The 25,718-nt window shown below is 43.3% G+C and overlaps 1 protein-coding gene across 1 annotated transcript in view; it reads right to left on the bottom strand.

Annotated features, from left to right (window-relative positions):
* Window positions 1-25,718, bottom strand: part of LOC122812165 (guanylate-binding protein 1-like) — a 789,313-nt gene that overhangs the window by 221,545 nt on the left and 542,050 nt on the right. Inside the window, exon 8 of the mRNA XM_044084488.1 lies at window positions 10,033-10,135. Within this exon, the coding sequence (XP_043940423.1) occupies window positions 10,033-10,135 (103 nt within the window). The remainder of the gene's footprint in view (window positions 1-10,032; window positions 10,136-25,718) is intronic.

The raw sequence follows: 25,718 nt of genomic DNA, 5'->3' as shown, positions 1-25,718 counted from the left end.
TAAAACCATAACTTGGCTACTTATTCTAGCAGATAGCCTAGTATGAACCTATGAACCTTTGCCTTACTTTCAAGGAAGATGGCCTGGATGTGTTGTTTGTGATGCATTTCAACAGCTATGTGGAGACAGACAGAAATATATTAGCTTCATGACTCCCGTGGATTGTGTGTAATGGCTAGAAGATGTTCTATATGTGAGTACGGCTGTTATACTTCAGAACATTGCTACTTATGCAGAGTTTGTTTGTACCTGATACTTCTGCAGATGTTTCAGTCTGGCAAGGATGTTTGGGCAGCTCAAGGCTGTATGGCTATGCATGAAATGTTAGGTGGTTTACAGTGTGCTCACCAGACATCTTTGGTTTGGTGTACATGTGTATCATACTGTGCTGCTACTCAGTAACTGGTAACACTTCCCGGTGTACACACAACCCTCTGAAACAGGATTAGTGCAAACAAACCCTGTAACAGCAGCAGCTGTTGCATTGTATAACAGCAACTATTTCACATAGGGCCATGTTAGTGTGTCTCTGACAAGGTATGTTAAGGCTTCTGTAGATGTCGTACAGTGAGTGAATTATTTGTGATGTTATTACAGTTTGTATTGTAATTTGTTTGGGTGTGGGGGAGATGTTGGTGGGTGTACATAGCAGATGCAGGTGTGTAGGTACTGCTTTTATACACAATCGATATGTGCATGAGGGTTCCTTCCCTATTTGAACACCTATCCTTTAGTGGACTAATACTATGGTAATTGCAGGCTGAGTCATTAAGGCACTGTTAATTGGTTCCTGTATAGCATGCAGGTGATTTTAGTCCTTGAATCCTTTCGGCAATACATCAGAATGTAATAAAGTGTTGCTACATGAAAGCTGTGTATTACTGTCATAGGTATTTGCACTCATTGGAGTTGTGTTGGTGATTGACCCTCTTTGGCTAGGGTTGCCACCTTTTATAATGGCCATAGTGGGACATTTTCGGGACACACATCAGATTTTACAGGCCGACACAAACCCACAGTCAGTACAAAGGATAGAACATTCCTTTTTTGCCTAAATATAAGCTTATTCTTGTAGCAGTTTAGTTGCTTATCCTATTTCTTGTAACATGTAGGTATTTTAGATACAGAAAGAATTATTGTATGCAACTATTACATTACATATGGGACATAATTATGTCCTACAATCACAGGACATTTGCCACATTTAATATTTTGGGTCAGTACACAACCGCCCAAAGAGGGACTGTCCCTCGCAAAGTGGGACAGGTGGTAACCCTATCTCTGGCTCATGTCCATAGCACATATTTGTAATAGTGTATAGGCATATACTCTCCATATCCTTTGTTCATAAAGTTTGGTCGTGGCGGAATGAGTGATTGCTATGGTCCATGTTATACTCATATATGAACACTTCAACCGCTGTATACAGGATACCTATGAAATCCCGAACCCACACAATTCCGATGCCCACAGTACCAGGCCCAGACCCCCATACCCCACATTACCGACAGTGACAGTCAAACTCGTGAAAGTAAAACAAGCATGGAACACACACTCACACACACACATTGCTACCCACCACATCCAAACAAACCATTCTACACTACGTATGAGCAGGTGGGCAAGCCCCCCTACCCCCCATGTGGGTGCCTGCGCACCCCACACCCTCCTATCATAATATTCTACCTCCATCTACCTAGATCGCACAAACAGACGTACAAAGCAAACCCACACCCACACATTACAGTCCCCCAGGAACACACACCACACTCAGAACACACACTTACACACACTACAGCCCTCAGAAACACACTTACACACAGTAACCTAGCTGAACCGCAACACCAGAATCACTGACTAAATGTCCGTTAACATCGGGATTTTAAACTTTGCACTTCTCGTGTTTCGGTACTGTGGTCTTTCGATCTTTAAGCCTCGTGATTACGCGCGTCGGTATGTCAAGCATTCGGTATTTGGTAGATATCCCATTTATATGTACCTCCATGGTTATGTAGATGTTGTTAACCTATCTATATATCTACATATATATGTATATTCCCATATATCGACATATCTCTCTCTCTCTCTCTCTCTCTCTCTCTCTATATATATATATATATATATATATATATATAGCATACACCACCTTCCATTGGGTACATGCCGGTTTGTCCTATTTCCACACATTCCTCCCTTTTGTGTTTTAACCTGTCAGAATACACAACTGCCGTTGGTACATCTCAGGTAACTTAGTGGTAGATTATTGTGAAGATTGAGTACATGGTTGCATGTTCTAATCATGGCAGTGGTCATTTTACTTCTCAGAGCAGGCACTGGTAGTACAAGGGTGATTAACGCACATTTCAGCGGTTGTGTGTTCCACATGTTTATTATTCTGTAGAATACTACCTATATATGCAAGCTGTGGTTAAGGTATACTATGTAACATGTAAATCATCTTTGATTTTACTGGGATTTGAACCAGGACTGCACAGATATTATGCAAATGCTGTAGCCATTACACTATTGACATTAACGTTCCTTCTGCCTATTTCCTATGTCCATGAATCATATGTGTAATCTTGGCTATACAACAAGCGGAGCTACCCACACCCTGTGAGCTTCTCAAAATACCGACATGACACATGAATTGAGAGACTATACATTAACATCCTAACTACATTTGGCATAGCCATTCACTGACACACTTCAGGGGACACCTTGATGTGTGACTGGCCAACAGTATATACACCCCTGGGATCATGTGTCCCAGACACATACAACCAGGGTGTGGGGGAGCCACTCCAGTTCTACAGCTGCCAGACCTGTTGGGGAAATTGAATGCTGTTGGTTTGTCATGTTAACATGCCCTTTTGAGATCACTATGTGCCCCTATCACCCTACAGCACACCAGTCTTCAACAGCTTCCAGCAACTCTGCCTGAAATCACTTCATTGGCTATGCTTGACAGAGGCTCAGTTACTTCATCAATGGTGCAGCTAAAGCCACCACACTGTAGCTATGCTTCTAAATGCCCTTGGGCAGATAGCCTACTACCTATCTGTGAACCTCTACAGTGTAGGCCATCTCCAACATCATATGTGATTATTAAGAGCTTTCTGATCACAATATACAGTGTAAATTCACCATGTAATCAGACAACAGTTAAGTACAGCAATAGCATACAGACTACTGGATACATAATCACACCAAAAGCCTATCTTGGAAGCTAGTGGACATGTATAGGTTTCATGCTTTGTATTGCTTACCAGTAGGTTATCTACAGGAAAGATGAGACACAAGCACAGATGGGATACATGCCTACAACAATGTCATGCCAACTTGCATGTGTCAGCCTAAGGCTTTGGAATGCTGGCCAAGGCTATTGGCACACCCCTGGTGCCATTTTTAGGCAGGTCTCAGAGGTGCATCTCACCTCCATGAACTGCACAATAGCGGAACCAATGAGGGTTAGCCTACTCAACACCAGGGGTAGTACTCACAACATGCACACACTCACAGCACCCCTCAGTATGGACAACATCTACATCTGTTCTGTGACTGGGACCTGTATAAGGCTCCTGTGAGCACACCGGCACTACCAGACTACAACCCATAACACACATTTCAGCCACTGTACATGGACTGGCACAGACATGGAGGGGGTGTATCCATATTCATCGGGGATACCTACACCTCCAAGTTAATGGGGCAGCATGATACCTCTGTGATCATCCATGTGCAGCTAACATCATCCATGACTGCAATGCAAATTGTGAGCTGCTACAGATAACCCTCCATGACCCAGAAGCACCACTACAACTAACTGGAGATGGTGGTAAACATGACAGTCCTACCAGACACCCTGTTATTGGTCAATGTCAGCTACCCTACACTTAACTGGATAACCTAATCATGTATTCACTTCCAGGCCCAGCACTTCCTGGGATTTATCACCTCATATGGCCTGTATCAGTTGGTAGATGGACTAACGGGAGGTGAAGACATACTAGAAGTGGTAATCACTGACATGAGCAACAGGTGCACTACAGCAGAGATAAACCGGTCACTGTTTAGATCTGACCATGAACTATTCACTGATGATTTCTACTCCCAACCATCTCCCCCACCCAAGGAACACACAGTGAATTCCTTTCCTACAGCTACATTCACAGTACTAATGACAGAGGTGGGAGGGTTCACAGCCCCCACGCTCAGGGATGACACTGCTGAAGATGCAGACAGAATTACGAATGCACTCTATAAGCACCAACAAAGTTGTATGGGTTGTGCCATCAATGGTAAACCAGAAATAGCTACTCCTACACAAGGACACCAGTCTGCTAAACCCCTGCATTATACAGGCTATACAACAGAAGTAGTACAGTAGTCAGGAACAACAGCAAATCCCAAGACATGCAGATGTCCGTGACCAGAATTAGCAAGATACTTATGCTACTCATGTAATCATCCAAGGCTGACATCCACAGGTAAATAGGCATGGATTTGGAATATGACCCCAAAGGCTTCTTTGGCTATGTCAAGGATGTAAGCAGTAACACACAGATATGCACTGTGCTGGTGCAATATTGCACTCAATATACTGACCCTACTGATATCACCAACACACTTGATGGTACATTCAGAGCAAGCTACACCCCCTACTGGGCCCACAACAATACCCAAAACGTACAGTATCCCAGACATCTGAGACATACAGGTGGTAATGTCCCTTTCAAACGGTATGACAGAGTGTCAATGGAAGCAGATAGTGTCCCAGACTGCATCCTGCAGACACTACAAGACAAAGTGACCCCCCCGCCTAATATAGCAATTCAACATCAGCCTCTAAACAGGGTACATGGCCATTCACTGGTGCATGGCAACAGCTATTACACTCCACCAAGGTGGTGACACAACTGACCATGGTAACTACCACCCCATAGGCCTGAGTAGCCTGATCTGCACGGCTATGGAGCGCATCCTCATGGCACTCATTAACATAGACAATGGTAACCTCCAGACACTTGACCCAACCCAGGTCACCTTGATTGACTGCAGATCATGCCTACTGAACCAGTTTGACATCTTACAGCCACCAAGACCTTAGGTGTGGGGTGTGGTAGTTCACACATACTACCTGGACCTCGCCAAGGGTTTTGACACCATTCCCCATTCAGGTATTATTTCTACACTCACCAGCCAGTACATACACCCATACATCACAGGTTGGTTTGCCAACAGGCTTACACACAGAACCCACATGGCAAGTCTAGCAGCCTCCAAGTCCAACTCTTGACCAGTCACAACTGGTGTCCCACAGGACTCAGTCCTGGGACCCCTACTGTTTGCCATATACTTCTCAGTGGTATGGGCTAACACAGGTGGACTACAGAAGGCTGTGTTTGTCGATTACTGCAGACTGGGAGCCATAACTGACAGTCCAGCTGTCACAGACGTCCTTCAAGGGGCCTCACATAGACCAACACAGGGTGTCAGAGTGATGGCCTCCAGCTAAAGGCCACATACTGCATGGTCATTCCATTTTGGGAAACTACACACACACATATTAACACACGAGTGGCAGACAGTATAATTCAGACGATGTAATGAGTATGTGGGGACTACATTACATAGTGATCTCTCTATTGAGAGTCATATGTGCGAAGTAGTTCGGACATCCATCTATGTAGGCCATCTAATTACTTAAGGGTTCACATCTAAACAGACTTAGGTTATTGTGCCCCTTTACTCATCACTCATCAATCCATCATCGAGTATGATAACCCATTTTGGAAGTACCTCAGAAGACACATCTGACAGCTGGAAGAGCCACGAACTTACCTCGCATAGAGGGATAGTGCCCTCAGACATGTGTCCTATGCTGCCAGACTGCATAAACTCTTGCATTACTCAGTGGCATCTCGTTTACTCAGAGATGATATTTGCTGGCCAACAAAGCAGTGTCCAAGTCAGGCTTAATGGATATGCTCCACCTATGGGCATCCATGTCACAGTGAGCCACACACTGTAATGAGCTACACCTTGCCACAACCATAACTGGAAGATGCTGGAGTGACAGATTCCTGTCACGGGTACTCCCCATTATTTGGAACTATATCCCTGATTACATTATACGGAACCCCTCACTAACACTCCAGGGAATCCTTGCAGAGTAGGTGGGGAACAGTGGATACACCCCAGGGATCCCACAATTGGCTCTGCTCCAGGGGGACAGTTAGTTAATCAACGTGGTGGTGACAGCAGACACATTTTGGCTATGCTTATGACTGGCCTCAGGCAGTTAGGTATGTACCTACCTATGCATCTATGAACCTATACATACAGTATGGACACATGCTGATAGCTTAATTTACTGTTCAGGTATTGACTTACCTTGTGCCAGTTGTGTGCACAATAGTTGAGGGCTGCCTATGTAGGATGCACACAGTAGACCACCTGTACATGATAATTTACAGGTGATTGTGTATGTGTGCCATCCATGTTTGCTGTGTGTGCAGGTGGAGAAGGGTGTCAGACCATAGGTGCCTACACTGTCAGTGTGTGTGCTATACGTTCCCTCTTTGTCAAGGCATGGGCATACTGGGCACGCCTCCGTCTGCCTACTGGGGCTGGCACAGGGTGTTCGTGGTCTGAGTCCCTCTATGCTTGTGAGGCCCTTGGCAATGGTGGTGGGCTGTGAGGGCCTTCACCATTCTGTCCCTGCTGCAGCTGTTTCCACAGTATCATACTGTGTAGCATGGCACATACTATGAAGATGTGGGCACACGTGCCTGGAGAGTACTGCAAGGCTCCACCAGATATGTCCAAGCAACAGAACCGTGATTTCACCATCCCAAACACACGCTCTATGATGATTCTGGTTTTTGCGTGTGCCTTATTATGGTGTTCTTGCATGGCTGTGTGTGCATTTCTGATGGGAGTCATCATCCACAGTTCCAGTGCATAGCCAGCATCCCCCACCAGGTGGCCATATGGGATGTCCCCCCTGGCAAATACCTGATACAGCTGTGAGGCATGCCAGATGTGGGAGTCGTGATAACTTCCAGGGCTGCTGGCACACACATCCATGATAATGCCCTGGGCATTGCACGCGACCTGGCAGTTGATGGAGGGGTATCCCTTGCAGTTTATGTAGCGCCTACCCTGCTCACCGGGTGGTGTCTTGATGTGTATGTGCGTGCAGTCTATTGCACCCAGTACCACCGGGTAGTCTGCCACACGGTGGAAGAGACGCATATTGCTGGCCAACTCCTCCTGCATTCGGGGGAAGTATATGTGCTCATTGGCATGTGGTAACATGGCATCCAGGAACTGGTGGAGTACCCTGGATGCTGATGCCTGTGAGATCCCCATGATATCCCCAGTTGGCCTTTGAAAGATACCTGTGGCTAGTATTCTCAAGCTTACACATACCTTCGTGTCCACTGGGATGGGTTCCCCTCTGTTATTTCTGGCTCTGAGGCGTGGCCGGCACAGCTCAACAAGTTGCTGTATGGTGTCCCTGTCCACCCTGTAACGCTCTACTATCTCCAGATCATGTAGCCCCCTGGCAGGTTACCCTGGGTCTGAACACTCTTCTCCTCCAGTGCCTGAGATGGTTGCCAGCATCCTCCTCCACACCACCGTCAGTCTCCATCACATGCTGGTGAATCAAAGCTATAGTAGCCCCTAACATGTACATATTAAAAGTTCCCCATCTGTATACACCAATGGTGCAGAGTGTCTGTGAATACACAAGTATGTGTGTGTGGGGCTTTCACACTTTATACTATTGTGCAATGGATGCTGCTGGTGTAATTGGGTGTATATGTGCAATTCCAGCTGCAGGGTATCTTAATTATGGGTTTTACAGCAGGTACTGCTATTGTGGGGCATTTGGTGTTGACTTACGTTTGACTGCCATTCCTCTATTGCCCTTTACTTCACTTTTCAACCCGATTCCCCTCCCATTGTCAGGCATGCATCCAGCTGTCTGCTTTCTTGTTTTGTACTTTCCCAACCCAGGATTGTGTTGCGAAATGTGTTATGTAGCTGATCTACTGCAAGCTTGCTTTGTTCTGCTGTGACAGTTCTCTTTTCTTTGCAGTACGGCACCTCCCCTTTCCTGTTCTGCAGGTAGCTGCTAGCAGCCTTGTTAGCTGTTGTCAATGGCCCACTGTGAGTTCCTAGGTGTTAATTACTCATTTGTACTCCAATTACCATGCTGCAGCATTTTCTTATTGTCTTCCCGTATCCTTCCTGTTTCAGCTATGGTGCGCGCCACGCACAGCCGTTTACCAGGTTTCGAGCGCGTTTTCATCCACGTTCACATGCTCTTTCAGTTATCTTGTGTGCTCTCAGCTAAGCAAAGCTATGGCTACTTCCACACCCCTATCCCATGGCTTTGCTTAGCAACAGGCAACCCGGATTAGCAATGCTCCAATGTGCTTACAGCTAAGGTGGCGCACCCCTCTCTTGATGTCATATTTATCTCCAGGCCACACCCTGGTGTTGTACCGCTACGTTGTGTGGTATATCCTTACGCCGGCAGGGATTTTGCGATTCTGTATTACTTGACTCATTTGCATGGCATTGACTACTAATTCCTAGTTACCGCGCAGAACACTGTCACAGACCCTTAGCAACCCTTGCAACATGGTTGTGGTGTAGCATGCATGCCAGTGACTATTATGGGGAATTCATGAAATGTGTTACATTGCAGTTTTATGACATATACATATATTTTTTCATTGTGATCCCGTTTGCGCACTGATGCACTGCGATTTTACTTTGTGTTAGAGTGGCCTTGACATTAAATGTTATTTTTTATGTGTTGTGCATGTTTTTTTATGCCATTCGCTATATATTTAGCAATTGGCATATATAAACATTATAATACGTACGTTTGGTCTGCTTTCATGGCTCCAATTTTATGTTTGAAAAAATGTAAACCGTTTTTTTTTGGTTTACGTTTCTGCATGCTTACGCTATGCCTGCACCACTTCATGAATCGCTATATACCTTCATTTGCATGCTACACTGCTGCACATGGGGTAATTAGCATACCTACGCCGGGAGCTGTGCAGCTCTGGTGTACGCTGGTAGTGCACGTGGAAACAGCTCATACCTGAATCGCTCGGCAGCCATATTTGGCATTAGATCGCCAATGCTACGTCTGCGCCTGGCGCAAGCTTCATGAATCCTGGGGTCATACTTTCACCTACCTACCCTAACCCACACCTAAAGTTTCCAAACACACTCACATACACTCCAATACCTATCCAAAACCCTTAAAAATATTCACTTACCTTAATCTCCAGCCAGATCCACACACCAAACTGTACATCAGGCACACAGTACATCCCACGTCACATACTGGAACACGATAACCGTGACTTCGACATTTCCAGATTTGCGGTTATGAAGTTTCGGTATTTAGAAGATTTGACTTTATGGTCTTGAAATACCGAAATTCGATATTTCAGTGTTTCGAGATTATAAAGTGAAACTGACAACCTATATAGAAGGTTCTATATGAATGAGAATTATACTAATTGGTTCTCTGAGAGAGCAGCTGATGCATGGAACCAACTACCAATTACATTAAAACAAGTACTAGTTTAGATATTTTTAAAAACAGCCTGGACACTTATTATGGGAACAAGTGTTTTAGTATATTGGCAAGCTAAAAGGGCATTAATGCCCATGTTTGAAATATTTGCATGCATGTATGTAATTCGTTAAGATCTGAGACCTGATCATAATCTGTGTGATGTGATGTCATCATATAAACCACACAAACTACTTTAATGTGTGGCATCAACAATTCCTTATTTTAAGCCCACAGTATACATAAGTGGCCCATACCCATCTTAGTAGAATATAAAATCTTGACAGGATGATGCATATCATAGAAAATCTTATTTTGGAGTCAGAAAAGCTTTCTTATTATATAGGATTTTGATAAGATTATATACTTATGTTATTTTTCACTTCAACAGGTAATAAAAACTAAAAAAAACATCTTACTTCGACATTTCCTTTCCATTTCTGTAAGAGTCTTATCAACTTTAAGTATTTCCTGCTCTTCAAGGTTGACCTCTTCCATAAAACGAGCCATTACTTCACAAGCCTTTAAAAAATCAAATGCAAACTTTATCATTACTGTTAAAGAGATGTATGTTAGCAGTAATATTAGCCTAGTCTATATGTTCACAACAGTTTTCATACTGTAATGTCTACATCTTCACTTAACTACATGAAAAAATTGGCTCACAAAACAGCAAAAGTGACAAAAGTATGGTCACCTAGTACTGGTATAAAAGACAAAGCTCTCAGTTATATGCATAATTAGCAACTGCAGATGACACTGTAAAATCTAGAACATTTGCAAAGACACTTTAGGCTGCACAGTAAATGATCAAACCCCACTGTGGTAGTAAGCTTCAAAGGTGCAAGGCCTGAAAGAAATGAAGTCACTTTAGTAGTAGGTTCCAAAGGTGGATGGCCTAGAAGGAAGCCACTGTGGTAGTAGGTTCCAAAGTAGTGAGGCCTAGAAGGAAGACACTGTGATAGTAGGTTCCGAAGGTGTAGTAGGTTCCAAAGGTGTGAGGCCTAGAAGGAATGAAGTCATTGTGATAGTAGGATCCAAAAATACTACAACTGGGAAAAATAAAATGCTAATATACCCAAAATGGCACAACAGACAGGAAGTACTGAATAATATGGTGCAAAGAACTTTAGACAAGACAGTGAAGGGCAAAGCAGAACAGCACAGGAATCTAGTAAAACATTCATGATCTCAGAGGCACTCAAAATAGGCTTCAAAAATTGCAAACATTCATGTGTAATGTAATCAGCTCATGAATAGCTGGACATCATGGTACTGCATTACTTGCAAACAATCAAGTTCAGTGTCAGGTAGCCCCCAGAACAGGGCATTACTTTAGTACAAAGGAGTTTGAGGAGAGGCCGGACCTCGTATGACAACAGCTAGGTCTTCAGAAAGTAAGATATCATTTGCATGAGCAGCATTCTAGATTTGCTGGCAAGATGACAAGCACAGCTGACACACGGTCCACAAGTGTAAACTTATTATCAATAATAATGTCTGTCATTCCTATACAGTTTGCGTGGGCTCAAAGTCAGGCGTTTAGAATGTTTTAGATTGGCCTTGATAGCCATAGCAACCACCACAGGAGCATTCAGTCTGAACCAGTAACTATATCACTAAAGATGGATATAGTCCGGATTGTTGGCTAGGGAATTCATGACAGAGAGGGAAAGAGAGATAGAGCTGCACACCACCTGTATAACAAAGATATCACAACTCACTCTGAGTAAGTTTTCCAAAGGGAAGCATATACAAAGTACTGAATCCAAAATAGAATCTTGTGGGACTCCCCACACCAGGAGGTGAAAATATAATGAGTTAAAACTACAGGCAATCTTCTGGAAATAGCCTGAGGGGCAGAAGCCAAATCAGTAGAGCACAACACCTGAGACCCCATTGTAAAATGTAAACATTCCAGAAGGATACTGCAGTCAGCTGTGCCAAGTACTGCAGACAGATCAAAGACAACCAGAACCAACTGACTGAGGACAGTCTCAACTCTATGTTGTATCTGAAATTCAAACTGAAACTGATCAGACATCATGCTCCTGGAAATGAGAGTCAAACTGCACACCTTCTCAAGGACTTTGCTAATGAATCCAAGATTAGAGTAATGGTGGCAGCAAACCAGACCATTACAGACCAGTGATGGTTTCTTGAAGACCAGGGTAACCAGTACCTTTTTTAGTGCAGAAAGAAGATGCCCAGACTCAAGGAAATGTTAATTCAGTAAATAACATGGTCCAGATCCAAACCAACATAGCTGGCCAAGGATCCAGTCTATAAGTTGTTTGATGCACACCTGAGGACAAGGATAATCCAGCAAAGAATACTGATCCCATCAGCAAGAAACAGTATAATTACTAGAGCATCTGTTAAACAGGGGTTCAATCATTCTGAAAAAGGTAAGATTAGCTGAGTGGAACTGAGCGGCAAGTTCACATTCTTCAGTATAAAAAGATTAATGTGTGGGAAGACAGGAGATCTCGTTAGATAAAAAAGCTGCCTTTTTCTCTGAGATCTCAGACTGCCCATCTAGTCTTAGTCTGTTCTCAAGGAGGTGACAGCAACACCACGTGCACTAAAGCCTTCTCTTTGCAAGACACAGAGTTCACAGTCAGGCAAAGAGTTCGCAGTCACCTCATGGAGTCTCAAACTCCAAGATACACTGAATGTACACTAAGGAAAGCGAGTAAAACTACAGTAGAGTTCAGAAGCATGTTTTAGACAGTAACAAATTAACCTGGTTCACATGCAGTCGCCTATGTCTAATGTAGCACTCAGTGGATGACATCACTGTACGACTGGTACTAGTTGCAGCAGATAGTACGTAACTGTGAGTAACGCTGCCCATGTAAAGTGAGACATTGTGGCAAGTGGCACTCCTGCTACAGCCCTTATGTGAAATTTCAATGAACATGTCTTCATGAAGGGTGTCTCCACATTTTCATAAAACTCTGTCACACACCTACATACATTGTCAGTCACCCACCGGTACTTGGTAAAGTGGCTGGGTTTCTCACTGGTCTCCTAGGCTGTCAGGCAAGTAAGAACCTATGAAACTACACAATGAGGCATCAGTCTTTGACAGCAGAGTCTGAGAAACTTCCTAAGTCTCTAACATCATGCTATGTGACCATTCGGAAATGTAACGATGCTCTCACACACATCTGGCTACGGTGCTTGAAAACTCACTGTTCTCATATGATGTTTCCCTACTCATCACCTCTTCAATGCTATCCATAGTATATAGTCCTTGGAATGCTGAAGTCACAGGTAACATACCTGCCTGATGTGCAGTATTGCTATGCTATTCAAGAATAGTTTTGTATGTCTTCATGAAGTATATCATTAGTGTGATTCATTTTTAAGAATCTTGCTAATATGAAACCTATGTAACAAAGACATATACATAACTTCAGACCAGCAACAAACAGTGCTTATGAATCCTTCTGCATGTCTTTGTCAACTACAGAACATAATGACTTCCTAAACACACTACAGAACTTAAAACATGTCAAAAATAATGCAGTGCTATTGGTTTATTTTATACTTTGGTTAACTGGACCAGTTAACTGCACATGGAATAATTAAGTGCACACAAAAGCAGGAAAAAGTTAAGACCAGAATATGATGAGCGTGTCTCACTGCTTACAAGTGAGGATGTAATGCAGATAAAAAGAGACTAATCAGAAAAAGCAGTAAATGAAGTATTGAAAAAGGGATGTAGGACCCACAAGGCACACATCCTTACACACAGGGGCTGGGGGACTGGAACTTGTCATGAAAAGAGAAAGACAATAAGGACAAACTTTTCATGTTAGAAGTCAGCTTGTCAAGATGTTAGAGATTTAACAACCAGAGAAGAACAGTATCAGTATAGCTACAGGATGTGTTGTGATGGTATAGGAGAAGAGAACGTCATACTGACTACAGATGGCACTAACACTGGACTATAGTTACACCACGTTTTAGCTGAATATCTATTAAGTGCAGTGGAAGGGGGAAGAATGCAATGTGCATTGTGGCAAACCTCCTTCCTATGTTAACTAAGTATTGCAGAGTTAATCAAGCAATGGACACAATACATCAAATCTTGCAAAAAACCCCCCAAAAACTAATGTATGAAACTTGCCCTATTCTTTACATGGGCAGTCTTCTGTGAAGCATACTAATGATTTGGGAAAGATGGGCTACATTTAACTGTTTCAGGAAAAATGCTATTAGTCCGACAAGAAAGATGCCTTAATTAATTCTCTTCTTTTTTGAGAAAGGCATGGAAGTCCCACCAAGGGAGTATTTAGTCAGAGACACTTCAGTTTTACTCACTAAAAGGGAATAAAAAAGAAGGCCTGATACATGAGCAAAGTCTTAATATATAGTCCACACGTTACAAGTACGAAGTTGAGATGGACTCTTATGCTTACCAGCAAGCAACAGACCATGAAAGAAAAGAGGAAGTGGTGTGGACATTTATATCAGGAAATGGCTAACTATGTAAAAAACGACTGCATTTTGCAGATATATTTATCCAGGCAATACTGGTAAGGCTATCACTAAAGGACTGTAAGGTCTTCTAACGAGATGGACCAAGTTTGTCGATCCAGTAACATGAAGTTAAATGAATTGATAGAGGAATGTCTGACTTTTCTTGACTCAGGGACACTTACAATGTGTGTGTGTGTGTGTGTGTGTGTGTGTGTGTGTGTACCTGAACATGCTTAACAAATACTGGGGTGGGAAAACAAAAACTTTCTACAGTGTCTCACTAGCAACTCACAGATAGATCAAACAATTGTCATCCATATCAAATGACATGTTAGATACAGTTTTACTGCTGAATGTAAAATAGTCTTTTACCTGTAAGATGACAGTTCCCCTATGAGCTATAGTTATGCTGAAATTGTATTAAGCAGCCTCAGCTCAACTACTAAATAAACCTGCTAGGCAAAGGATGAACATTCTTAGGGGAATGTAAACTTGATGCGACTAATCAACATTTAAGTGTATGGTTCACGGGTAGTAAATTTAAAAACTCTGATATGGACTATGCCTAAGACTTATCAAAAGATAAATTACTAAAACTACATGAGGAAATGCAACAGTCAAGGACTGGAATGTTAATGGGGAAAAGGCACTTCTGAAAGATCAATAAAGACAGGCACTCTGATTCGGAAACATGTTTTGATTCATGGTAAGTGATTTTGTGTGAACTAGCACAAGTGTGTGTGTTGTGGGGGCATAATTTCAGAGAAACACTGAGCATGAGTATGGAAATCTGAGAAATTCTGTGGCCTGTATAATATGCAAGCAGCAGCAAAATGACATGTTAATAACCAACACTATTAAAATGATGATACCCCAAATGCAAATGAGGGTAAACAACATGGCAGAGTGATTCAGAAATATATATTTTGTGTCAAGAGACTAACTTCTGAGACACTGACCACAGCTAAAACATGGAGTTATTGCAGACAGACTGTAAAAATATACTGGGTACCTAGTCTACTAGTAAATCTATATATGCAGCAGGCTGTACACATTGCTGATAGTAATGTTTTTGCCCTCTGTATCACACTGTCATCAATCTTTGCTTAACATATACTGCACACCACGAAAATGAAACTGTGGACATCTGGCATATGGACAGATGCATAATGCAGGAGCTCGTCAAAATCTGTCACTCTGATATGCAAGCCTACTGGATGCACAGACTACCTACCTCAATTAGGTTCATAGATTAGTACTAGGCTAACCGTCCTTGTGGGCCATTCTAAGCCTAGCCAATTACCCCATGTAAGAATCAAACATGGAAACCTTATGTCTGTAAGATAAACAGCTTAACCATTATGCTAATCTCCCAACTACTGATATCAAGGTATGATTGGCTTTGAGAATACTATCTAAAAGGACTTCCAACCAATGAGGGACACAGTGGAGGCATCCTAAGCATCTGCCTCACAAGAATACTCTACCAGTTCTATAATGCCATGCTATGATTTGTGGGGCAGCATCTGCAGTTCCACATGCGACAGAGGAGAGAGCCAACATAATGCAGGCATTTTAAGACATAGCCCATTTCCCTGAGATACTAAAGGCACACAGTGTGCACCGCATTGCAATAAAGGCTCCACCTATGGAGCGGGAAGAAGATTTATCAACTGTAAGGGCTCTACTTTATCAAGTGCCAGGTGGTAAGTAAAGCACAAAGTATAATATGCAGGCCCCTAGGCAGTGCCCAAGACACCTACATATGGCACAAGTGAGATTTATATCAGTGGCTTGTGTCGGGTACATTTATCCACAGACATCTTATTAACAATGTTAGATATGCCCTGGAACCATGGTTAATAACACCTAACAGAAATTCCAAGACCATGACACAGAATGGCTACAATTATGCCCTGTCACAGACTCATGTAACTGCCAAATGTGTATCTAGACTGCAGTCTAGTTGTATCTGGGGGGGGTGCCTTGTAGTATGACCCTGGCACATGCAGTAAGACATTTTCGGTCTGTAATGATACACATCATTATGCACAAACACTTACAGCAGGGCAGATATATTCAGTAGGAGGAAATCCTAGACTCAGCAGTAGAAGAGTTACCTAATGAGAAGCCTGTGGAAGAGCTAGCTATAGAGAAGGAATATGTGAGTCCATGGTTGGTGCAGCATACTATAGCCCTAGCTAAGAGGCAGTGTCACGTTCTTAACTATGGGTCAGACTAAAATATTGTACAGAACAGTAAAAAAATGATACAAGCAACCCTTCACATATGCTGTGCTATACCATGCATGGAATGACCACATTGTGCATTAGGCATAAGCAGCACAGGTAACAAAGTACTGAGGGCAGGTACAGCTATCATCAGATGCCCAGGTGGGGAGGGCCACAGTGTCAAGTTTCATCTGATGCAACTGTGTGCAGTGGAATCTTTGAACAATATCTTCTGAAATGTTTCTCAGAAGTGTATTGGTGGGCGGGGACACTGAGGTAGACTGATGGATGATGCTGTCTTCATTGCTGTGTGAGTGAGTATAAGTGGGCAGTGCAGAAGTATGACTGTTTGGTTGAACACAGCCTCAGCAGATGTTGTAGCACTGTAGTGGGATCTAATGGACAGGTCCAGGGCACACACAGGAGATGTGTGCACACACCATGCATGTCCTCATCTTTGGGAGTACCTTCACTTGGGTGGGTCACAGGTACAAGTCATACCAGGTTGAGAGGATGGAGTGTTCTGTGATCATAAGAGGTGGCCCATGCCATGGGTGGGGAATGAATTAAGCCCTCCACCCTTGCATGGACATCCACATCACAATATACTTTCCTCAACACTGGATGGTGGAGCAGAGGTGGTGGCACTAGATGCTCCTGACCTTGGTCTCCCCTTCCACTGCAGATTCTGTACCAGAGATGGAGATGGTCCAGCCATGGGTTGGGCATCAGCCATGATGTCTGGCCACAGTGGGCACCTGTTGAATGTGAACTCCAGAAGCCACATCTAAATCATTACACAGACCACATACTACCCCTACAGATCAGTAAGGCCTGCGTTGGTGTTAGCCAATGCTCCTGCACAAACACTGGGTTATAACCATTGGCATGCCTAGCTTGGGTGGAGGATGGCACACACAACATTCTTGGCCTCTGTAGTGATGTCCACCCAGGTCTTTCTCTTGCTCAAAGGAGTTTCTTGAAATTAGTAGGGATTGTGATGCAGGTAAATATATCCCTGCCTGGTTAGATCTGTCTGAATTTTCTGTCCTTGTGTGTCTTTTTGGGTTTGTGGTGTTGACTGCATAGGCACAAAAGCTATGTCCATGGAATGGTGTGGGGATTTGCACACAGTGACTTCTGACCATGCCAGAATTGCCTTTCATCATCATCAAAGCTGAACAGTTCCCTGATGTCAAGCAGCTGTATATCCACGTTTGAGGACACTGATAATGCTGCACCTGTGAAAACATTAAAACATATCACTCTAAGTATGACCCTTCACCAATATTTAAAGCTTAATGAATGAGAAAATGCTACTTAATATAGTAGCATGGGAAATGAATAATTAACATTCTTTGTGCCAGTCGCCTCTGCAAATTCAGCCCTGATGTTCTTGAAAAAGTTGTCATAGCTGTAAACTGCATTATACCACAAACTGACCTACTGTTACAGAAAGTTGACCATGTTAAGAAATACCCATCTGGGGCATCACCAACATATATTCTAGATGGTTGACTGAGTTCTGCACCAAAATCCAGAATTCCAAATGTGGATTGTGGAATGTCCAGACCTCAAGGTGAAAAATACCTCATTAATACCAGAGATGACTTGACAAAGACTAAGAACATATTGATTTCTGCTGTATAAATTGCGTTGTTGAGTTCTAAAGGTAGAAAAACATAAGTATTTGGTTCCTACATGTGTGCTGCTTAAGCTTGCACACTGCACATCTGTTCCGCCTCCTTCCCCCAGTGGCAAGCACACAAAGGATATTGCTGACCAATCCCACCCATTTGCAAGATAATGTTGCTTTACTCTCAGGTACGCACTAGGTATATCACCTACATATACCTGCATAAAGTACAGTTGTGTACACTTACCATAAATGTAGATGTTCGAGTGTATTCACTGTTGCAGTCATTACATTTGGGTAATCTGCTAGCAGGTTGCCCTCAGTCGGCCTGATTAACAAAATCTTGGGTCCTGCGTCGGTTGCTGTCACTTCTTCTATGATGCCAGGTCGAAAGGGGTATAAAACATGCAGCCGACGCCATTACATCAGTTTTTCTTGCCCCAGATGTCAGGTGCCCCCTAAATGGGGAGCAAAATATATAAATAATTAAAAACACAAAAATATATACCTCCAAACAAAAGCAAATACACCAAAAAGGCTTTTAAGTATAGTAAAAGAAAGTAGAGGCGTAGTAAGAGAAAAACAGGAGGCTGGGGGGAGGGTAATCAGAACTGCAACAGTGAATACACTCGAACATTTACATTTATGGTAAGTATACACAACTGTACTATGTTCTTCATGTTTCAATGTTGCAGTCATTACATTTGGGTAGATTCCCAAAGCTATGGTTGGGAGGTTGGATTTATACAGCATTAGGACCGGCTATAAGGCCCTGCAGAACAGCAGTGGCAAAGCCAGCTCTGGATTTAGAGAAAATTGGTAAGTGATAATGCTTGGTGAAAGTATGAACTGAACTCCAGGTAGCAGCTTCTAGAATATCCCTGGTAGGAACACCTCTGAGAAAGGCTGTGGAAGTAGATGCAGCCCTGGTGGAATGGGATCTGATCCCCTGGGGGATAGGTTTTCCATGGTGCTTATAGCAGAAATGAATAATATGGCTTATCCATTTAGAAATGATTTGCTTTGAAATAGCCTTTCCCTCTGCCCCTGCAGCAAATGCTACCAGCAGTTGTTCAGATTTTCTTTGAGATTTAGTCCTGTCCAAATAAAATCTAAGCTGTCTGTGTACATCCAATGAATGCAGAATCCGCTCCCCCTTGTTCTGTGGATTGGGAAAGAAAATTGGCAAATGAATGGACTGATTAAGAGCCACAATGGATACCACCTTGGGCATGAAGGATGGATTGGTCCTGAGTGACACCCTGTCCGCATGAAAGATGAAAGGCTCCATTGCCATAAGGGCCTGTAATTCAAAGATCCTTCTAGCTGAAGTGATTGCTAAAAGGAAGGTTGTTTTCCAGGAAAGGAATTTTAAGTCTGCAGTAGCAGCTGGCTCGAAAGGAGGTAGAGTGAGTTTCTCCAATACAAAATTAAGGTCCCAGGCAGGGGTTGGAGCTCTCCTGGGAGGTCTCAAGTTTTTGGCCCCTCTGAGAAACTGCTTTAGCAGAGGATGAGAGAAGGGGGGGTTCTGTGTTGTAATGAGCTGAAATGGCTGAGGCACAGATTTTTAAGAAAGAAAAATACAAGGCCTAGTGAAGCATCTTAGTTAAGTATTGCAAAATCTGAGGTAAATTGGGTGCTGCTGTGCTCATCCCTTGAGATTGATTCCAGGCACAGAATCTTTTCCATTTGTCAGCATAACATTTTCTAGTACTAGGTCTTCTTGCCTCCAAAATGACATCCATCACAGATTTGCTGAGGGATGCTAAGGAGGAATTTAAATGATTAGCCAAGCTGCAAGATTCAATGTTTGGAGCTGAGGGTGCAGAATTTGGTTCTCCTGCTGAGACAGTAAGGAAGGTGTCTGAGGTAGGTGCCATGGAGAAATTTGTGACAGACTGCATAGGAGTGGGTACCAGTGTTGGCGAGGCCAGTCTGGAGCAATCAAAATCATTTTTGGTTTGTCCTGTTTGACTTTTAGTAGAACTTTGGAGAGCAGAAGCAGAGGGGGAAAGGCATAGACTGATAGTTTTTTCCAGCTGAAGGACACAGCATCCACTTTCCAGGCTTTTTTGTGAGTAGTTCTTGTGCAAAATTTGTCCAACTGGTAGTTCTGGGGTGAGGCAAAAAGATCTATGTCTGGGCTCCCCCATTTGTGTGTCAACATGCTGAAAATCCGTGGTTCCAGTTTCCATTTGTGTAGGCCATGAGATTTCTGCTTAGTTCGTCTGCCAGAATATTCAACTTTCCTGGCAGGAATTGAGCTTGTAGTTGTACTTGGTAGCTCAAGGCTGTGTTCCACAGTGCCAGGGCTAGTCTGCAGAGGGGGTAGGAATGTGTACCCCCCTGCTTGTTTATGAACCACATAACCGTGGTGTTGTCCGTCTTTACCATTAGTTGTCCTGGATGAAGGTAGTCCTTGAAGGCTGTCAGTGCATTCTTTACAGCTAGCATTTCTTTTTGATTGATATGAAGGTGCATTTGATTTGGGCTCCATTTGCCCTGAATGCACTTCCCTGCATGATGAGCCCCCTCATGCGTAGTCTGATGCGTCTGTAGTCAGGGTTTGGGCGGCAGGGGGTGGTGTGAATGGCAGTCCCTTGTTTTGGTGGCAGGTCTCTGCCCACCATAGGAACTCTAGTTGCAGGCAAGGTATGATAGGAATAATTGTTTCCAGGCTGTGACAATGTTGACTCCATAAACCTTTTAAGTACCACTGAAGTTTCCTCATATGCAGTCTTGCATATGGAATGAGAAGAATGCAGGAGGTCATGAACCCCAAGGCTTGCAGTATTTGTCTTGCAGATAGCAGGGTTTTTGTAGCCACCTGTTTGAAGTAAGTCATCAAATGAATTTGCTTTTCTGGCGTAAGGAAAGCCAGCTGGGCAGTTGTATTCAAGCTTGCACCCAGGAATGTAATTTTTTGAGAGGGTACCATTTGTGATTTCTTTTTGTTTATGGTGTACCCTAGACAAGTTAGAACCCTTTTTACAAACACCAGATGTTTTAGAAGAATGGCCTGGTTTTCTACCAGAATTAAGACAATCGTCCAGGTATGGATATATTTGAATTTTTCTTTGCCTGCAGAATGCAATTACTGGAGCCAGGCACTTTGTAAATATCCTGGGCACAGTAGATAAGCCAAAGGGCAGTGCAGAGAACTGATAATGCAAGTAGCCTGCTTTGAAGCGTAGGTATCTTCTGCAAGATTCCCTGATTGGGATATGCAAGTAAGCCTCTTTTAAATCTAGAGTTGCCAACCAGGCATCTTTGCCTAGCATAGGAAGTAACTGGTGAAGAGTCAGCATCTTGAATTTTGGAATGTCCAGAAAGGTGTTTAGAGTAGACAGGTCCAGAATTGGATGCCATGATTTGTCTTTTCTGGGTACCAGAAAAAGTCTGGAATAGAAACCTTGTCCCTTTTCCTCTTCTGGTACTAGCTGAATTGCCCCCATGTTTAGGGGGGAAAGTACTTGTTTATGAGCCTTTGCCCACTGATTTGGGGGCAGGTCTGGCCACCCATTTGGAGTTGGCAACGTGTGGAAATGAAATCTGTATCCCTGGGACACTGTTTAAAACCCATTTGTCCTGGGTTATAAGTTGCCAGTTTTTTGCATGAACAGCCAGTTTTCCCCCCAAAGGGGCGGCTAAGAGATAAGTGCTTGGTAATTTTAAAGGGAAGTCATTGAGACTGTTTACCACAGGGTGGTGTCTTGTTATTTTCAGATTTGGAAGTGGAGGCACCCCATTGCTTAGTTCTGAAAGTCCCTTGGGACTGAAACCTGGTGCTTTTGGAATGTCTGGGTTTGGCTTGAGTGGCTCTGGAAGGAACTGGAAAAGACCAGTTCTTAGTAGGCCAGTGCCTACTAAATCTTGGAGGTTGTACCTGTAAGAAATCTTTCACAGTTTGCATAGATTTAGCTTTATCTTCCATCTTTTTTAGAACTTCTTCAGCCTTATTGCCAAACAGACAGTCCTGCTGCAAAGGAGCATCCAACAATTTTGCTTTAACATGATCAGGCAGAGATTGCTCCTTAAGCCAAGGATGCCTTCTAAGCACAGACCCAGTAACAGCAGCCCTGCAAGAGGCCACCAAAGAATCAAACCACATTGCAAAGTATGTTTTCCAACTTGTTCAGCTGAATGCAATAAATACTGTAAATCCTTATTTTCCACACAGTCAGAAATCAACATCATTTTCTGTTTAAGCAGTCCCATGATATGCTGTTGATATTTTAGCATATGGAATTGACAGTTAAAAGCCCTGATTGCCAAGGTTGCAGAAGTATAAACCTTTTTACCCCATCTATCCAGTGCCCTGGAGTCTCTATCAGAAGGGGTAGGATTTTTAGCAGTAGAAGCCTTAATGCCCTTGGGCCCGTGAGAAATGGTTTCAGAGTCCGCAATAGGATTTTGGAAAAGGAATTTGTGGGAGTCAGGAACCCTGTAGTATCTGTCTGGTTTACAAGGGGCCAGAGGCAGGGAATCAGGGGCCATACTGGATTCTGAAAACACATCATCAACAATGTCTAGTACAGGAGGTATAGCCAAAGGCCTATGCTGAAGAAGAAGAAGAAAATCCCTAAGCCTCTTTTTGGATTCAGAAAAATCCTGACTTTCCCAGTGGAAATGCTCCCTTAAGGTATGTAAAGTTTCCCCAAAAGAAAAATCCTCAGGGGGAGAGGCAGAAGGAATGGAATCCTCTGCATCAGAGTCCTCATAAGTAGGTATGGACAAATCCAGTTCATTAGAAGATTCAGAAGAAACAGAGTCCTGTTCAGAAGATTCAGTCAAGTTCAGCCCTCGGCCTCTTAGATGGGGAGGGTTGACTACCCCTGATTAGAGTAATTAAATCTTCAGCCATTTTAGGTTTATAGGTTCATACTAGGCTATCTGCCCTAGGGCATTTATAAGCCTAGCCAGAGTGTGTTTGGCTTTCACCACCCATTTTAAATGAATTTTGCTATGCCCTTTTTCGAGGTTAGTATACTGTGCCTCTGTCTAACAGTGACACAGAAGTGATACCCGGGGTAAACCTAAGATCTCCCATCCACTCATCAAGATTCCTCTTGAAGAGAGTCAATGAGGGACTCTGACTAACTTGGACTGGGATTTTATTCCAGAGTGAAGGGAGCCTCTGGGTTATGAATCTGTCCCCCCAGCATGTCCTATTTATTTCAGTGCTGATCATTTTTTTTTTTAGGCATAGGGGCCTGAACATGTGGCCTGGGCGTCGTTTTTTTTTTAGACATAGATCGATATTTTGGCCTTAATATTGAAGGTGGTGTCGGTTTAACATGCAAGTCAGTAGGCCTGAATACACCCTCAGAAGCCAGTGCCTGCACAGCAGCTCCAGACCCATCCAAGGTAGAGACATCTGCGGGTTCCATAGGTGAAGCATCTCGCAGCATACCGGACTCCAAATGGGTCTCAGTAGAGGCCTGCAAATCAGAAGTAGCGGGTATAAAGGGGCTGCAAAATCACCTCACTGAGTACCAGCAACTGGCGAATGGCTTAGGTGAAGCATCTCGCGGTATACTGGATTCCGAATGGGTTTCAGTAGAGGCCTGCAAATCAGAAGTAGCGGGTATCAGGGGCTGCGAAAGCACCTCACTGAGTACCGGTGAACTGGCGACTGGCTTAGGAGAAGCGTCGTTGGCAGTTTTGGACCTCAACAGCCTGTCTCTGTCTTTTTCTTTGCATTTTTTCGGTATTCCGATAGTCGGATGGCTAACCAACATCATTTCTGGATAATTAAACCGAGGCTTGTATTGTCAGGCTCTGGATTGCATTGCATAAGTGGAAATTCTTAAGATTCCAAGAGCAGGCTAAGTTATTTCTTACACTTATTTCACTGAATTGCACTTCTGAAACGCTTATAACTGTGCTATACAGTTGATCTACTATATTTTTGCACTGTTATAAAGCTTTTTTTTTATTGTTTCAATGCATTTATGTACTGTTTTCAACTGTTTTAACATTACTTAACTGTAAACTGCTTTTTCATACTGAGAGTTGTATTTTCTGTTTGTGATTGCTCTATCCGAACTTTTATGTGCATTTTTGTCTGTTAAAAGCATTCTCTAGTCTGCTCCTTGATCTGTTTAAAACTTTCATTTAGTGGCTACAGCTAGGAACTGTAATATTTTCCAACCCACCCTCCCTAGTGTTCTGTGTTGTGTGTTTTTATACTTGGTGGCTTTGCAGTTGCCTGCCCATACTGTATATTTGATCTGTGACACTCCTCCCAGTCTAGTGTCATTAGTTCACTCAATCTAATAGAGAACATTTGTGAAGGCCAACCCACTCAGATTCTTAACATTGAATTAACTTCTGTTCCAGCTTTCTCCATTTCCACTTTACTGGAAAAAAAAATTCTAAGCTTGCTTCCCCCCTTTCCTGTGGCAGGTCAGATACGGATTTGCTGTGTCCAGGACTGTCTGTGAGCTCCTAAGCCCCCCCCACTTAACTGGGGTTAAACTATTCCTGGCGCCATAAAGTCTGTTTTTCAAAATTTCCCTTGCAACTAGCCAGCTTTTTAGTTTTAGCACTCATCTGTTTCTTTGATCTCAGCACTTGTTCAGAACTCATTGTAAGCACTAAATAAGTTACAAATTACTACAGCACTCAACTTTCCTCACTTGTCTAGAGGAAAACAGCTTTTAGTATTTAATAAATAAGCACCTATTCAGGCATGTCTAAAGGTCAGCTCCTGGTGTTTTCTCCTGTCTACCTGATGAATCTGGGCATCTTGAGACAATGCAGCAATAGCCTCATGTACACAGACAACCCTCTCGTCCTACCACCCAACACTATGACCTGTGAGAGATGCACTTACATAGCCAAACTGGAAGCAAAGCTCTCTTTAACAAAGACAGGCCTAGACAGTCAAGAGGAGAAGGTAAACACTTACACCGCACCACACTCATCACATAGTCCCTCAAAACCTACACCACCAAAACACACACACAGAACCACAAAACACACACCTACATTCGCGGAGGCTCTCTGTACTAATCTGCCCAAACAAGAGAGACCTCCAAAGCAGAAATGCAAGCAACCTCCACCCCCCCAACCCAACCCAAATGACACAAAGTCCACATACTCAGTGTGCCACTCAACTACAGCACATAAGGCATAACGTACCCAACACTCTAGTCATAGATGACTCTATAGTCAGGCACACTGATGTTCCACTCACCAGGCTAAACAAGGAAAAGTTACTGTCAGCTGCCTGTCAGGTGCCAGGATCCACCACATAATGCACGCACTCAGGTCACTCCACAACAAGTACAAATATGACTCTGTCATTGTCCATGTTGGTGTGAATGACCTGAGACGTACCTCCCTGGACTACATGAAAAGAGACATGGAGGAGCTCTCTGATCTTGTAGCCCAGGCCGGTATGACCCTAGCCCTGAGTAGCATCCTGCCATCACCAAGAATGACACCACAGTACAAGGGCAAAATGATTGACTAACAATTGGCTAAGCTTCTGGTGTCATTCTAAGGGAATCCAGTATCTGTCTGCCTGGGATGACATGATCGACAGACCACGCTGCTTTGCCAGAGATGGCCTGCACCTGTCACCCTTGGGATTCTGGATACTGGCAAAGGCTCTTGCCACCCTTATAGTGCCTTTTTTAGGCAAGGTTCAAATGACAAATTCACCACCGTAACAGGTACAAGCAAGTAAAATCTGAGGGCAATGCTACTCAATGCTAGAAATCTAAACCTCAAAATGCAC

Source organism: Protopterus annectens, chromosome 9.part0 (assembly GCF_019279795.1).
Source record: "Protopterus annectens isolate FY-2018-M chromosome 9.part0, PAN1.0, whole genome shotgun sequence".
NCBI lineage: Eukaryota > Metazoa > Chordata > Ceratodontiformes > Protopteridae > Protopterus > Protopterus annectens.
The sequence above is the reverse complement of the archived record's forward strand: the minus strand, read 5'-3'. Positions and strand labels throughout refer to the sequence as shown.